Source organism: Calidris pugnax, unplaced genomic scaffold (assembly GCF_001431845.1).
Source record: "Calidris pugnax isolate Ruff unplaced genomic scaffold, ASM143184v1 scaffold68, whole genome shotgun sequence".
NCBI lineage: Eukaryota > Metazoa > Chordata > Aves > Charadriiformes > Scolopacidae > Calidris > Calidris pugnax.
The window spans coordinates 5330215-5345967 of NW_015090921.1; the positions used below are offsets into that span (position 1 = coordinate 5330215).

General features: G+C 40.0%; 1 protein-coding gene across 1 annotated transcript in view; it reads right to left on the reverse strand.

Annotated features, from left to right (window-relative positions):
* Positions 1-492: 492 nt before the first annotated feature.
* LOC106892842 (cytosolic phospholipase A2 epsilon-like) overlaps positions 493-15753 on the reverse strand; it is a 45537-nt gene continuing 30276 nt past the window's right edge. Inside the window, exons 7-20 of the mRNA XM_014950384.1 lie at positions 15591-15654; positions 14875-15038; positions 14527-14619; positions 13987-14024; positions 12977-13112; positions 10489-10625; positions 9787-10009; positions 9112-9226; positions 8882-9019; positions 4111-4218; positions 2853-3047; positions 2275-2441; positions 920-1106; positions 493-701 (exon numbers count right to left, since the gene is read on the reverse strand). Coding sequence (XP_014805870.1) covers positions 493-701; positions 920-1106; positions 2275-2441; positions 2853-3047; positions 4111-4218; positions 8882-9019; positions 9112-9226; positions 9787-10009; positions 10489-10625; positions 12977-13112; positions 13987-14024; positions 14527-14619; positions 14875-15038; positions 15591-15654 — 1974 coding nt within the window. The remainder of the gene's footprint in view (positions 702-919; positions 1107-2274; positions 2442-2852; positions 3048-4110; positions 4219-8881; positions 9020-9111; positions 9227-9786; positions 10010-10488; positions 10626-12976; positions 13113-13986; positions 14025-14526; positions 14620-14874; positions 15039-15590; positions 15655-15753) is intronic.

The window sequence follows — 15753 nt, forward strand, 5'->3', positions numbered from 1 at the left end:
TTTATGTTTAGTTTTGCATGTTATTTCCAACAAAATTTATTACTGACACCATAGCAAAATATGGTTTTCTTTTTTCTTTTAAATTATCCACATTTATTATGCTTTTTTCTGCTGCACTAGATTTGGAATAAATCTATGGCTCATTTGTCTTCACATATAACTTCTACCAGTCCAGCAAATTTTTAAAGAATTGGTATTGATTTCCGACAGTGATGCATTTAAAAAACTCGTTAATAAGACCCACGTTTCTTAACTTTTGATTTACTGTATGTACATGTTCACCAGCAGTGAAATCCAACATAAATAAACACAAGACTATTCATTATTTTGTTTGATCAGTTTATCTAGGATCACCACATGTGCCAAGGAGCCACAGGCTGAGACAAGTCTTTGTACTTTCCCAAGTCTGTTGTGTTCATTCACAAAAATGTCTTGATTCTTCTGCAGGAAAAAAAAAATATTTGTGTATCTTTCTGAAACTCAGGATGGCATTTATTTTTTATGCTGACGTTTCTGCTCTATGGCTGAATTCAAAGCCTGAAGGATCAGATGTTTGTTGTTCTGAATGTTGTAGCTGGTCAGTTCTACCAGCTTGTCGAACTCCTCCTCTGTGTAGGTAAAACTGTTTAAGCAGTATGGGGAAAAAATGCTGGAAACATCCACGTTGCCCTGTGCCATCTCAGCAGGGCTCCGCTCCACACCTGACAAATAAAGATTGTTGATGGGTTATAGATGTGGTCTCACATCCCTCTTTCTAGATGGGGCACAACCTTGCTCCTTGTTACTTGGACACGCACATTTCTCTCCCATAGGAGCCACAGCAGGGGAGGGAGGGGACCATGCTAGACCATGTCTCCCACCCTGAGACAGCCAAAGCGTGGCCAGGTGTTAGGAGGATCATCTCTGTCCCACAGCTTACCAGGCTCTTTGTATTTTCTGAAGGTGTCATTCACCAGCGGGAAAAACACCACTGTCGGTGCCTCTGGGGTCTCTGTGTCTTCGAAGACGTAGCACTCCTTTAGATTCTTTTTTTCTTCTTCACTCAGGTGGATTTTGGGAAATGGGATTCCCTGCTTTAGGAAGTACTTGGAGGCTTCTTCCAAAGGCTGCATTCAGACAGAAAAAAAGAAAAGGTTAGAAATTCTGCCACCCCCTTAACTTTTTCCTGATGCACAACACAAGGGCTCTGGGAGCAGCATTTGCTGTAAGTACTTCTTCTGTCCTTTGTCTCTTGTGTGAGATATTTAGTACCAGTTATTAACAGAAAACAGTTCCAGGTCCAGCCTCCAATTTGCACTCCTGATTGTTGTCCTATATCCTCCTCCTCATCAGCCTTTATCTGCAAGATAAATAAGATGTTCGTGGCTGCAGGCAAGGGTGGCCTAGCTGCTTAAGATAAAAAAATCATGCCCTGTACAAGAGAAAATCCTGACATGAGCAGAACGGACAGGAATCTGAAGTGGTATGGTTTTTAAACATGGATTCACAAAGGTGCAAAAATGTTGTTGACTTGGCATGAAATATTTTAAAGCCTCTAACTGTCTTAGATGCCTTAAGATGGTTGTGAAAAATGATGTAGGCATCTGGGAGCAAACATCATCTTGATGGAAATGTTAATTTAATCTTGCGGGTGTGTAAGTCATTTTGAAAATAGGATTTTTATTCCTGCATCTGGTTGGTGCGTATGAAAATTTTAGCCTTCAAAAACTTCTGTCTTGTCCATATCTACTAACAGGAATTACCAACCAGGTTATTAGCTGGTATTTGAAAAAACACATATGGCATCAAAGGACAATTCTTCTCCAGAATTTAGAGCAAAATAAAAATCCAGTTACTGTTCTAAAGACAACTGGACAAATTACTTCTAATTCAACTGCGTGTTGACATCTTTAGATGGTTATCACAAGACAAACACAATGAGTTCATCAGTGGTGGTACTAGTTCCAGAAAAATGCTCCATATGGAGTGTAGCCTTGATAGACATATCAAGATCCCAGCAGCACAGAAGTCTAGAAGATAGCATTTGCCTATTAAAGTGTTAATTAAAATAAAAGATTTAGAAAACTGATACTACTCTTGTTCTCCTTAGGGGATTTGCCATGGTATACCAGCATCACTGAGGGACTTAAGCATCTACAAAATGGAGCTGTACACCAAGAATCCTTTTTTCTCATAATCAGTTTCTATATATAAATTATTCTGACTCCTTGGAGTCAGGGGGCTAAAGGGCTAAAAGACAGCAGTCATTATCAAAGAAAATAGTGGTCATTGCACCGATGTCTGTGATCCAGAAGAGTAGTTTAAGTGTAGGACAACATCCACTTTCCTCTCCGGCCTCATGAGCGGTGGGTAGCTGATATCGATGTATCCCGCCGTGTCTGCCAGGCACATGAACTCTGCTGTTTCTGTCAGCTGGTTGGGGAAATTCTCTAGCACAGTATCTAAAAGGATATATTTGTTATGGTGAGTAATTCAGTGAAAAAGTGATATATCTGGTTTTTGGCTAATAAGGGAAGAAAAAATGCCTCGTGTCTCCCCATTACTTTTGCTTTCTAAGAACCCTGCCACACTACAGAAGCTCAGCCTTGACATAGAAAAGAAAGACCTGTCCAAGGCAAGGGTTCCTTCACTTCTCACGCTGCTCTTCTTTCATCGCCAATGAGCAGTAGTTCCCCTTCCCTGGAATCGAGGGACTTCTTGGAGCTGATTTGACTGGATGGAATTTCATTAGTTATCTTTAAATTTTTGTTTCCAAAGTGAAGAATAAATCCTGTACATCCTCCACTTTCTCTTCACTGATGAAAACACCAACCATCTAAGCAGATTAAAAATTAATATTCAGGGATGTTTACCTTTCCATATACAGAAGCTTTTGCTCTGAAGGTATTCATTGTGCATCTGGAACGCCTTCAGAAAGTTGTGGAACTTTGAAACCATCACCCGCTCAGTCAGGACCTGCCGAATGATGCCCATGATGCCACATTCAGGGGTGACTAAGTAAGTCTCCAACTCATGGCTCCTGCCTGGTGGAGAAGGCTCGTCTCCTTCTGAAGGGTAGAGGATAGGAACAAGTTGTTGTTTTGATACAGTTCTTTGCAATGCTTAAAATACCAAAAGGCATCTAATATTAGCTAGAGGAAAGAAGATCCTAAAAAGACATGACAACATACAATCAAATCAATGTCAAAGTAGGAGTAAGAAGAAATTCAATCCTCAGTAAAGCATATTCCATGAAAAACAAAGTCCGAGTGGCGACAAACATCCTAAAGCTGGAAAAAGCAATCTACTCCTTTATAAAAGTCATAGGTGGATTCCCTGTGTGTAGGTCAGGGTAGCCTGAGAATCTGGACCAGTTTCTTTCAAAATTAGACCAAACTGGCTTTGGAAAAAAAATGCTGTCAGGAGACTTAGACACCCAGAAAAAAAGCACAGAAAAAGGATTGTGCTAAATGGCACCTCATGAGGTTGGGAAAGAGGGCCAAGGGCTTTCTGTCACAGGCATTTATTGAGGGTCCTGCAACACTTCCATGGAGAAAGTGATGAAAAGCCAATAAACCAAACTCACTAACCACATTTGAGCACACGAAGGACAGCCAACACCTCTAAGAAGCACACACGTTTACAAAAAGATCAAAGAAAATTGAAATAGCATTCCATGTAATTGATATATCCCAGGCTTCAACAACAGCATACGAAAAGTACCATCTGCCAAGGCAGAGAGAGAACACAGCACTGAGATGTTTGTTACAACATGAAGGTTCACTGAAAGGCCCCTGCAAAGATGATCTGTTAAAAAAACCTCAGTAGTTTCATATTTGTTGGGAAATTATCACTTGCATAAATTCAGTCCAAGGCAGACTAATGGAAATAATGTTGCTATGAATTAATTCAGAGAAGAAAACTAATTAGATATTTCTGGCAACATGACAACTTGGGGGGAGTCGGGGGGTGGGGGGGGGCATGACCAAAACAACCTGCAGTGCAGCACTGGCCTCAGTTTTAAGATTTAAAAAGCCCTCACAAACATTTCACACCATATGAATCTGAACATAACATTCATGTAAAGATTCAGAAGACAACAGGTAACGTAGAAATACAAATGTAACCAACCAACATCAACAGTCCTGTGTTGGGTACACCTCAGCGAGCACCTTTCTGTAGGATCTGACGAATGCCAGGCATCCAAGAGGTTGTAGGAAAAGACATTACTCCACAGACCTGTGCGTTGGTAGAGAACAGGGAAACTGCTTTGGAAATATTTTAATGGAAAATAAGCATTTAAAAAAATAAACTTTTAGCTTTGCAAGATGTATCCAGAAAGAATCAAGGTTTCCAAACTCTCACCAAAACCTGTATGAAGTTCTTTTTCGGCAACACACATTCTGTCCTCAAAGAGGAACCTGAATAGTTTTTAAAATTTCAGTCACTAATTCATTGCTGCATACAGCTATTGCCAATACACTGCAAACCAACATGCGCTGTCCTATAAACAGCTGTCACCAGAGACTAAAACCATACTATTTCCCATAAAATAAGGGTTTGGTCTACAAAGTATGTCACATACAACTGTATACTCAGTTAAAGTTTTGGAGGCTGCTCCTGAACAGCCAAGATTCACGTGGTTTGAGCACAATTTGGGATAGTCTGCAGAGTAATCCTCTAAAACAAAACATCTACACTGTTCCTTGTAAGATTTCTGTTGACACAAGTTCTTCTGAGTGAGACTCCTCTCCCTCTCCTTGTTATTTTCATCCCCATAGCCCTTCTTCCACTTTTGCCCTCTCACTTAAAAGAACATCTAAAAATGTCTCCTCAGTGCATAAGCCCCCAGAAGCTCATTGGATCTTGAAAAGCATTTCTTCTTTCACAGCTCTGCCACAGGCACTGAGAGGAATTCTGCCAGGGAAGGCAGTGCTGAGCTTTGCCTTGAAAGCTTTGCAAAAGCCATACCTTGCAAAGGATGAAACAACTCCCACTGCACAATACAACAACTATGCATTCCATAAATTAGTAACAGAAATGCAATTCCCTTTTAAACCTGGCTTGTTTTGGAGTGCGACAAGAACCCAAGGGTCTTCTGCTTCACAAGAAGTCCCCACAAGAATGTGACTCCCTTGAGAAACGTTAGAAATGCATGAAATCAGATAGGGGCTCTTTGGCTCTACATTTAACTTGCAATCAGAGTTCATTTGCAGATAATTACTGGCCAGTTTCCACCAACACAACCTCATCTCCCTGCAGCTTATGAAGCTTTTGTCCAGGCCTTCTGAGAGAAGGCAATTCCTCTCATTTATCCTGTCTTCACTTGGTGCCTTTTCACTCCATAATTCCTCAAGCTCCCCAAGCCCCAGGAGTTATATGCTACTTGTGTATTTTAATATCTTCCAAACACTGTCGTGCCCCCAGAACCTGGTCATAATTCCATAGCAATGTTTTCCTAACCTCTTGCACTGAATTTTCATGGTACCTATATTTGCTGAAGTAAGAACTATGGGAAGAGACTGTAACTTTTACTAGGGTGACAGAGTTTAAAATAGCAGACAAGCTTTCAAGCACCCCAGCCTTTCTTCTGGAAACCTGAGGGTCTTGTATACCCATAAACCCATCCAATCTCTCCAGCTTTCACCATTGCTCTTACAGAAGGCCTTGTGTCTTCCTGCAAATGACACCTTGCTTTTATCCTTAAACTATCACGCTGTAACTAATAGCACATTTTAATCGCAATGCAAGAGGGCATTACATGTTGCATCACTAGGTGGCAACATTGCTTTAACTCTCCACTCTGTCCTTCCTAAAGATGGACCTATGGCTGTGGGGTCACCAGCCTAATTTTCAGGTGCAGAGGGTGAGAGCACAAGAGCTCAACCCAGACTGGATGTGTTTGGTGTGATTCCTACCTGGCCACCTTGGGTGTGAGCACACCACTGTCATCATGAAACTGCAATGAAGGCACAATGTTCTCAAAGAAGGCTCTGTAGTCCCACCTAGCTCTATAATCTACCTCCTACCTTTGGTGGTCAGCACAGAGTGCTTAATGAAAGAATACAAGAAAATGGAAAGTATTACAGGATCTCTTCTCCAGTGTACTCTTCAGCAGCTCAAGTTTCTGGATTTAGTATTTCTAGTGCTGGTGGCTGCATCTGAACTAGTGTGTTTCAGAGCCACCAGTTGGACTACTAACAAGAATTGTATAAAAACTGCAAAGCTGTCTCTTTCCTGCAGTACTGGAAGCTACCCACCTTACTGAAATAAGGACAACAAAACTCACTGATATACTTGTGTTACCAAAATTACAAAGGATTTAAAATGCTAGAATTGCAAAAATACCAGTAACAGTTTGAAAAACTACTCAAAATTGCGTATTTTATAACTAACCCAGTAACAACATTGCTTCTTGTTATAAAATCATGCCATTCGTAGACAAATTTGGTTTTAAGATTCCAGTTTCAAAGTACAAATATTTTCCATGTGGAACTCTGCTGCTGATTGGTCCAAAACAAACCCAACCTCCTTAAGCAGCCCTGAAACTTCAGCACAAGAGTCACTATTCAAGACAAAAGCAACAGCAAATGGTGTTATTTAATATTTCCTCTAAGTATTTTTTAGCCCATGTCCAGTGTCTAAGGAATTCAGCCAGAGGTGAGAACAACATGTTCTATACTTTGCTTCAGTCCTTCATGTTGCAGGGCACCAGTTGCAATACACAGGGTCTGTATTACATTAAAAATATATTAAATTTTTAAGCAATTGAAATTTTTGCAATGGAGCACATTACCTTTCATGAAACAGATGCGGGATTCAGGAAGCTTCTTCATCAGGCGACCCATGAAGAACTCGCTGCCAAAATCCTCTGCACGAATGAAGGCGCCGTATTTTAAGAAGCCGACCTCATAAGGGGTGAATTCTACCCATTCTGCAGAGGCACAAAACAAACTTTGCAGTAAGTGATAATGCAGATCATTTGGACACCAACCAAGCCCAGATACAGCCCAGTTTTGCCATCACCTTTGAACTCTGAAAGGCTGTAGTCTTCTTTGATGTTAAGAATCATGTAGATAGGTAGGGGATTCTGACCCTGATTCAATGCCTGTCGCTCATCTGAGAGTTTGTGGTTGTTTTTCTGTGAATTGACCAGAAACAGAAAGAGCAAAACCAAGGGACCTTGTTGGCTTGGTGCATGAGTTAGCAAGATTACAGCAAAATAAATGCCCATATCCATCTTCATTTTCTTATTCTGTCCACTCATTTTGTGTCCAGACATTTTTTTAACCAAGGAGTGCTCTAAACATTTACACATCCACATAAACTTATCTAATTACAGGTGAGCTGTAGGATATTTTGTGGCGCAATGGTCTCTCATTCTTCCCAGTAAATGTATCCACTGTACATGGATTATTTAAGTTCTCACAGGGAGGAACAGAGCAAAAGAAACCAAAAGCAGGACTCTGATGTTAGGTGCTCGGATACTCATACTGGTGGCAGTAGACATAGCTTTTCTGCTCTATTTTTGGGCTGCTAATTATGTGTTGAGAAATATGGGGGGACAAATCCCCTCTATCAGTCAGCAGAAATCATCTGCTAGATAATGCTGGCATGCTGTCAGGCTAGCATCTGTCCCTGAAGATTAATTTATCATGCAACAGTGTTCAGTAGCTGTTAGGGAAAACATAGACATGCTACCCCATCACTTAGTGCTTTTTCCAGCAGAAGGCCCCAAAAATCAATGCTAGAGATCTGGTATCCCTCTTGCTTCCGCAGTTTTAGCTCCTTGTCATAGTACTTCAAGCTCTCCAGGGAAAAGCAGCTTAGCTTGCACTTGGTCATATGCCTGCGGACTTCACGAATTGGTCCGGACAAATCCTTGTGTGACCAGTCAGGGCTCTGGTACAGATGTGACAAGGCCCTGAGGAAAAGAAAGGAAGTACGTTGTCATACGCTCTAAACTCTTTTCCTTTTTAGATTTGGATTTGAGGACCACATCAAATGAACTAGCTGAGGTTCATTATAAACATCCTTTGGGCTCAGCTTATTATTAAAGAGAAAAGATTTTATGATTTAGAGGACGCCCACAAATCACTAGTGAAACCCGAGGCCTTGCAAAAAGCGCCTCCATGCTATGCAGGTTTATGCACAAGGCTATGATTTGCACCAGGGTCACTCACTAGGAAAGATCTTACAGACCAAAAAAAGGATTGAGGAAAATGTTGTTCCCTGTAAGCAGTGCTTAGGCCATAGGCCGGCTCAGGCAATATGTTCCTCCTGTAGCAATAAAAAAGCTTGAGACTGAAGTAGTACGGCTTCCTTTACCAAAATGGAGAATAAATCTCTCACACAGCAGATTATAGAGGTGATAAATAAGGACAACAAAACTCACTGATATACTTGTGTTACCAAAATTACAAAGGATTTAAAATGCTAGAATTGCAAAAATACCAGTAACAGTTTGAAAAACTACTCAAAATTGCGTATTTTATAACTAACCCAGTAACAACATTGCTTCTTGTTATAAAATCATGCCATTCGTAGACAAATTTGGTTTTAAGATTCCAGTTTCAAAGTACAAATATTTTCCATGTGGAACTCTGCTGCTGATTGGTCCAAAACAAACCCAACCTCCTTAAGCAGCCCTGAAACTTCAGCACAAGAGTCACTATTCAAGACAAAAGCAACAGTAAATAGTGTTATTTAATATTTTCTCTAAGTACTTTTTAGCCCATGTCCAGTGTCTAAGGAATTCAGCCAGAGGCGAGAACAACATGTTCTATACTTTCCTTCAATCCTTCATGTTTCAGGGCACCGGTTGCAATACACAGGGTCTGTATTACATTAAAAATATATTAAATTTTTAAGCAATTGAAATTTTTGCAATGGAGCACATCACCTTTCATGAAGCAGATGCGGGATTCAGGAAGCTTCTTCATCAGGCGACCCATGAAGAACTCGCTGCCAAAATCCTCTGCACGAATGAAGGCGCCGTATTTTAAGAAGCCGACCTCATAAGGGGTGAATTCTACCCATTCTGCAGAGGCACAAAACAAACTTTGCAGTAAGTGATAATGCAGATCATTTGGACACCAACCAAGCCCAGATACAGCCCAGTTTTGCCATCACCTTTGAACTCTGAAAGGCTGTAGTCTTCTTTGATGTTAAGAATCATGTAGATAGGTAGGGGATTCTGACCCTGATTCAATGCCTGTCGCTCATCTGAGAGTTTGTGGTTGTTTTTCTGTGAATTGACCAGAAACAGAAAGAGCAAAACCAAGGGACCTTGTTGGCTTGGTGCATGAGTTAGCAAGATTACAGCAAAATAAATGCCCATATCCATCTTCATTTTCTTATTCTGTCCACTCATTTTGTGTCCAGACATTTTTTTAACCAAGGAGTGCTCTAAACATTTACACATCCACATAAACTTATCTAATTACAGGTGAGCTGTAGGATATTTTGTGGCGCAATGGTCTCTCATTCTTCCCAGTAAATGTATCCACTGTACATGGATTATTTAAGTTCTCACAGGGAGGAACAGAGCAAAAGAAACCAAAAGCAGGACTCTGATGTTAGGTGCTCGGATACTCATACTGGTGGCAGTAGACATAGCTTTTCTGCTCTATTTTTGGGCTGCTAATTATGTGTTGAGAAATATGGGGGGACAAATCCCCTCTATCAGTCAGCAGAAATCATCTGCTAGATAATGCTGGCATGCTGTCAGGCTAGCATCTGTCCCTGAAGATTAATTTATCATGCAACAGTGTTCAGTAGCTGTTAGGGAAAACATAGACATGCTACCCCATCACTTAGTGCTTTTTCCAGCAGAAGGCCCCAAAAATCAATGCTAGAGATCTGGTATCCCTCTTGCTTCCGCAGTTTTAGCTCCTTGTCATAGTACTTCAAGCTCTCCAGGGAAAAGCAGCTTAGCTTGCACTTGGTCATATGCCTGCGGACTTCACGAATTGGTCCGGACAAATCCTTGTGTGACCAGTCAGGGCTCTGGTACAGATGTGACAAGGCCCTGAGGAAAAGAAAGGAAGTACGTTGTCATACGCTCTAAACTCTTTTCCTTTTTAGATTTGGATTTGAGGACCACATCAAATGAACTAGCTGAGGTTCATTAAAAGCATCCTTTGGGCTCAGTTTATTATTAAAGAGAAAAGATTTTATGATTTAGAGGACGCCCACAAATCACTAGTGAAACCCGAGGCCTTGCAAAAAGCGCCTCCATGCTATGCAGGTTTATGCACAAGGCTATGATTTGCACCAGGGTCACTCACTAGGAAAGATCTTACAGACCAAAAAAAGGATTGAGGAAAATGTTGTTCCCTGTAAGCAGTGCTTAGGCCATAGGCCGGCTCAGGCAATATGTTCCTCATGTAGCAATAAAAAAGCTCGAAACTGAAGTAGTACAGCTTCCTTTAACCAAATGGAGAATAAATCTCTCACATAGCAGATTATAGAGGTGATGAATTATGTCTTTGTTCAGGCTCTCCTTACCATGTTGAACCAGATGACCCAGTAATGTATGAAATAGCATCTAAGAGATCCAACTTCTGAAGACCCAACAGGTTTCCTAACAGAGATGTCAGTGCCCGGGTGCCACCTCCTGTTGTCATGACTGCCACAACTGGTACCTGTTTAAATATCAACACAGCAGTGGTGAGCAACAACTTAGTTTCACAGCAGACGTGATCAGAATTGAGTGAATTGCAGCATTTCTGTCCCACAAGGAATTCCAATGTTTCACCATTTCCCCAAGCAGGGGAGAAAAAGATGAAAATGTGGTATTTTGCACAGAAAAATAATAATAAAAAGGATTCGGTAATTTGCTAATTTTTACTTTTTTGATCAAAATCAATCAATTTTGACTCTAAATTATTACATGCTGGGTTACCCAAACAGCTCAACACTTATTGTTTCAAGGCATTTCAATATTAGACTGCATTTTCCTTAGTTCTACATCGTCTCATGAGAGCTCTATTTTGAGAGCAAGCTGAACTCATCCTCTCTTGTAAGCCAAGTGTAATGACTTGATTATATTTCCTATATCGCGCCTAGAGTATATAATTGCAGTGATGAACCACAAAGCCCAATTGCATGGAATTATAAATTGTGTTACAGAAAGACAAATTCCTCCAAGAAATGCACTGAAAAAGGAGAAGCCAAATGACATTTCCCATACACATTTCCAGGTAATTGCATCAAGGAAATACTCATCAATGTGATTATATTTCCTATATCGCGCCTAGAGTATATAATTGCAGTGATGAACCACAAAGCCCAATTGCATGGAATTATAAATTGTGTTACAGAAAGACAAATTCCTCCAAGAAATGCACTGAAAAAGGAGAAGCCAAATGACATTTCCCATACACATTTCCAGGTAATTGCATCAAGGAAATACTCATCAATGACTTGATTTAAATCAAGAATTTCAGGTCAAAGCAATGATTTGGGTTTACCTGACTATGCTAAAATATTCTCTTGTTGGAAAATCTGAAATTAGCAGTTAGAATTATTTTCCCCAGAAATACTTAAGAAATCGCTTTTTTCCACTGAAACTAGTGTGATAATGAGAAACAATAGACTGATGTGATCAGTTTTTGAGCAGGAACATAATTTATTGCATCTAAAACCATTCTGTCATATAATATTGAATGTGCCTTTGGTCCCGTTCTCCTGGAAAATTATTTTTCCCAGAAATTCTTATACTTAAGAAATCACTTTTTTCCACTGAAATTAGTGTGATAATGAGAAATAATAGACTGATGTGATCAGTGTTTGAGCAGGAACATAATTTATAGCATCCAAAGCCATTCTGTCATATAATGTTGAATGTGCCTTTGGTCCCGTTCTCCTGGACAAAGGGAAAAGCACCAGTGGGAAAAAAAACCAAACCCTCTCAAAATGAAAACTTCATTTCTGAAGTGCTTGATCACAGACCATGTTCCCTCCCTAAAGCACCAACCATCCTGCATGGACATGAACAAATACAAACCCCTAACTCTGTCAGGCAGGAGAGAGAAAAATGTTGCCTTTGTGCTGTTAGAGTGACAATACAGCTGATGAAGTGCCTGATCACAGACCATGTTCCCTCCCTAAAGCACCAACCATCCTGCATGGACATGAACAAATACAAACCCCTAACTCTGTCAGGCAGGAGAGAGAAAAATGTTGCCTTTGTGCTGTTAGAGTGACAATACAGCTGAGATGATGGGTACGAGAGGAGAGAGTCTGTGACAAGAAACATCCTCATCAGTCAGTGTTATGTGTCACTTTAACTGTTAGGTTTTCCCCCTCCAAAGTCTCTTAATATAAAATACTTTATGGGGCCTTGGTGTCTGAATGCTCAGCTGAGAGAGTAGGACTATCCAGGGAGATGATGGGCACGAGAGGAGAGAGTCTGTGACAAGAAACATCCTCATCAGTCAGTGTTATGTGTCACTTTAACTGTTAGGTTTTCCCCCTCCAAAGTCTCATAATATAAAATACTTTATGGGGCCTTGGTGTTTGAATGCTCAGCTGAGAGAGTAGGACTATCCAGGTCTGTGATTCACAGATGAAAAATAAATAAGGCAGGGGAAAAGTGCTGATTTATAGCATTCTGTTTGTTTTCTGAACAAACGTAGCAAGTGGGTTTCATACTACCCACGCTCTCACATCTAAACATTTCTCAGTGCTTTACATGTGGCACTGGTATACATCAGGGCTGGTTAAAGAATAGGTGAATGGCCACAAGCATAACACATTCCTGTTACACAGCACACTCCAGTCCCTATGGTGCTTCCCATACCTCATGGTCCTGTAGGTCTTGCGAAAAAAAACAACCAACCAGAAATATTTTTTTTATTGCTACACTGATTTTCAAGAAGATTACATGGAGCACTGGTATACATCAGGGCTGGTTAAAGAATAGGTGAATGGCTACAAGCATAACACATTCCTGTTACACAGCACACTCCAGTCCCTATGGTGCTTCCCATACCTCATGGTCCTGTAGGTCTTGCTCTAAATGAAGTGCTTTTTTCAGAGCAGAAGCCACAAACTTCCTCCGTTTCTGTAGGAAATTTTTCTCCTCCATACACAGATCAAACTCCAAGCGAACATCTAAGTTTCTTGACCTCAAACAAAGTCCAGTGTTAAATAGGATGTGCATCATCACTTACAATTAATGTCTGGACCCATGCTTACAAGTTGCAAACTCTAGTATTAGGCTTAGAAAAGCTGCTATTGCACCCCCCCAGAAAAAAACATTACGGATTGTATAAACAAGGGAGAGAAAAAGCTGAGAAAGTTAAAAATTGTAAAATCCAACAGGAAAAAAAACAACCAACCAGAAATATTTTTTTTATTGCTACACTGATTTTCAAGAAGATTCTAACATGAATACTGCAGCCCCTATACAGATAGTATGAACAGTGGAATAGAATCATAGAGTCATAGAATTGCCCAGGCCGGAAGGGACCTCCAAAGGTCATCTAGTCCGACCTCCCCGCAGTCAGCAGGGACACCCCCAACGAAAAAAACAAAAACCAAAAAAAACCAAAAGCCAAAACAGAAATATTTTTTATTGCTACACTGATTTTCAAGAAGATTCTAACATGAATACTGCAACCCCTACACAGATAGGATGAAGAGTGGAATATTTAAGACTTGGCTGAAAACCTCCAGGTTTTCTCAATACAAATACTCTGGATTCTATACAAGTAAGGAAAGTGAAGTATAAACATATACTTTTCTAAAGCCCATGGATTTTGCAGCCAGAAAAGATTTTTCTCCCCATCCAAACTGAACTCCTGCATGGTAGCATAACAGGAAATTTCACCCAGCACAGTTAACAACATTCACCTTCTGGACAAGGGTAACTAACATGGGGTAAATATTGTAATTGACTAAATACTTTCTCCCTTAGTTACAGAAAAAAGTAAGAAGATAAAAAATCTGGGCACCATCTTTTTTCTCACAACCATAAAACCCCAAGACAGAATTTCTTACCAGTCATTTGACTTCACATGTAAATTGATTGTTTCATCCTGAAAAAAAACCAACGCAATATAAGCACTGGAGATGATTTTATGTCCTGTCCTTTCCTTTCAGTCAGCTTTGAAGCCCCTCACTTTTTCTAAGAGCCATGTTGGAGCCACAAAGCCATAATAATCAGAAAAAACATCCAATTTTTAAAACATCTCCAACTCCATCTCATTTTCTTCGAATTATTTTATACTAAAGATACACAGAGCAGTATACACTAAAAACCATCACGAGCTCTACCAATGTGTCCCATTATCTGATTTGCTCTGACCTGCATTAGTCCCCCAGCTGGTCACAGAAATCCCTGTCAAATATTTGACTGTGGTTTTTTGTTCTACTTGGTTCATATGAAAATGTACAGGTCGATAACCCTCTCTGTTAGGAATGTAAGGGCATTAGCAGTTAGATATCTAAATCCCTACTTCACACTGATCTAGTTAACTCATGCTTTGTGATCTTTGGTCCATAGCTTCACATTTATTCTAAAAAATTGGTATCGATCACCTTTGCTACTGCTACTTTCTCGTTGAAGGGAAGTGAATCCAGAGGAATAGTGAGGGATGCATGGCAGTCTTTTTTCTCTTCACCTGAGGTACACTGAAAAATAAATTACAATGTAGAAAAATATTTAATGTAGACACCACAAAAAAGCACTATTGCCAACTTATTTTTTCAAATGGGGTCACCCTCCAGCAGTTTCCAATTTGGCATTTAATATTTAGGCATCTTAGGGGGCACAGTGCTCTTCCGCAGCAGAAGATCACAAAAGATGGCTTTCAATTAAAAATACGAATTCTTAAAGTGCAAAAAACCATTAATTTACTCTGCTTACTCAAATTAACCATCACATACCAAGCTGAAACGAGGCTTCTTCTCTGCTAGAGCCACACGCAGCTCTGACAGGCTGTACTTGATGTAATGAAAGTCCAGGGCCTCCATGGGTCGCCGGGAGGAGCCCAGTGACATGGTCTGGTTCTCTTCATAGGATCCCTTAACTGAAAATAGGAAGTCTTTTTCTAAAAAAAAAAAAAAAAAATGCATAAGAGAAGTTAATGAGTATGATCTCAGAAATAGAAGTTGTTATTTTAATATACAAAACATTCAACAATGCTTAAAAGCTCCCAGACTCTATTTATCCAACCAGGGAACATTACAGGAAGAAGAAGAAAAAAAGGAAAAAAAGGTGGGAGGGTAGGGGGAGAAAGAAAACAAAGAGCTTATGAAACAGCAACTGCTGTTTTAAAAGCTCAGACATACAGGCAAATTGAGCAAAATGTAAATTATTGAGATAGAAATACATATTTACTTCTATTTTACAGCACTAATAAGATTTGTTATCGCTCTAATCATTCCCGCTAATTTCAATGTCCAGTTTTTATATTTAGTTAGCATAGACCCACTATAATTGTTGGATCTCTGATTCTGTTTATACTCCTAACCATCCAGTTCCTGTGCTCTAATTGTAAGATCCAAGTAGGAAAATTACCAGAGAAGAAAATGACAAAAAAAATGAGAAATTTTCAGTTTACTATAAAATAAGATTTTTTGTTTCTAGCTTAAAGTCTAACCTGAAGGTTCTTTCTTTGTCCATCTATTATCCACTAAGACTTCCAAGCAGGAAATTTCACGAGACTGTAGCAGGGATGAATGATGAGAGAATTAAGTGTTTAAAACATGCCATATCTGAGACACTTCACTGCTACCTATCTTTGGTCACCTGGGTCCCTGGCG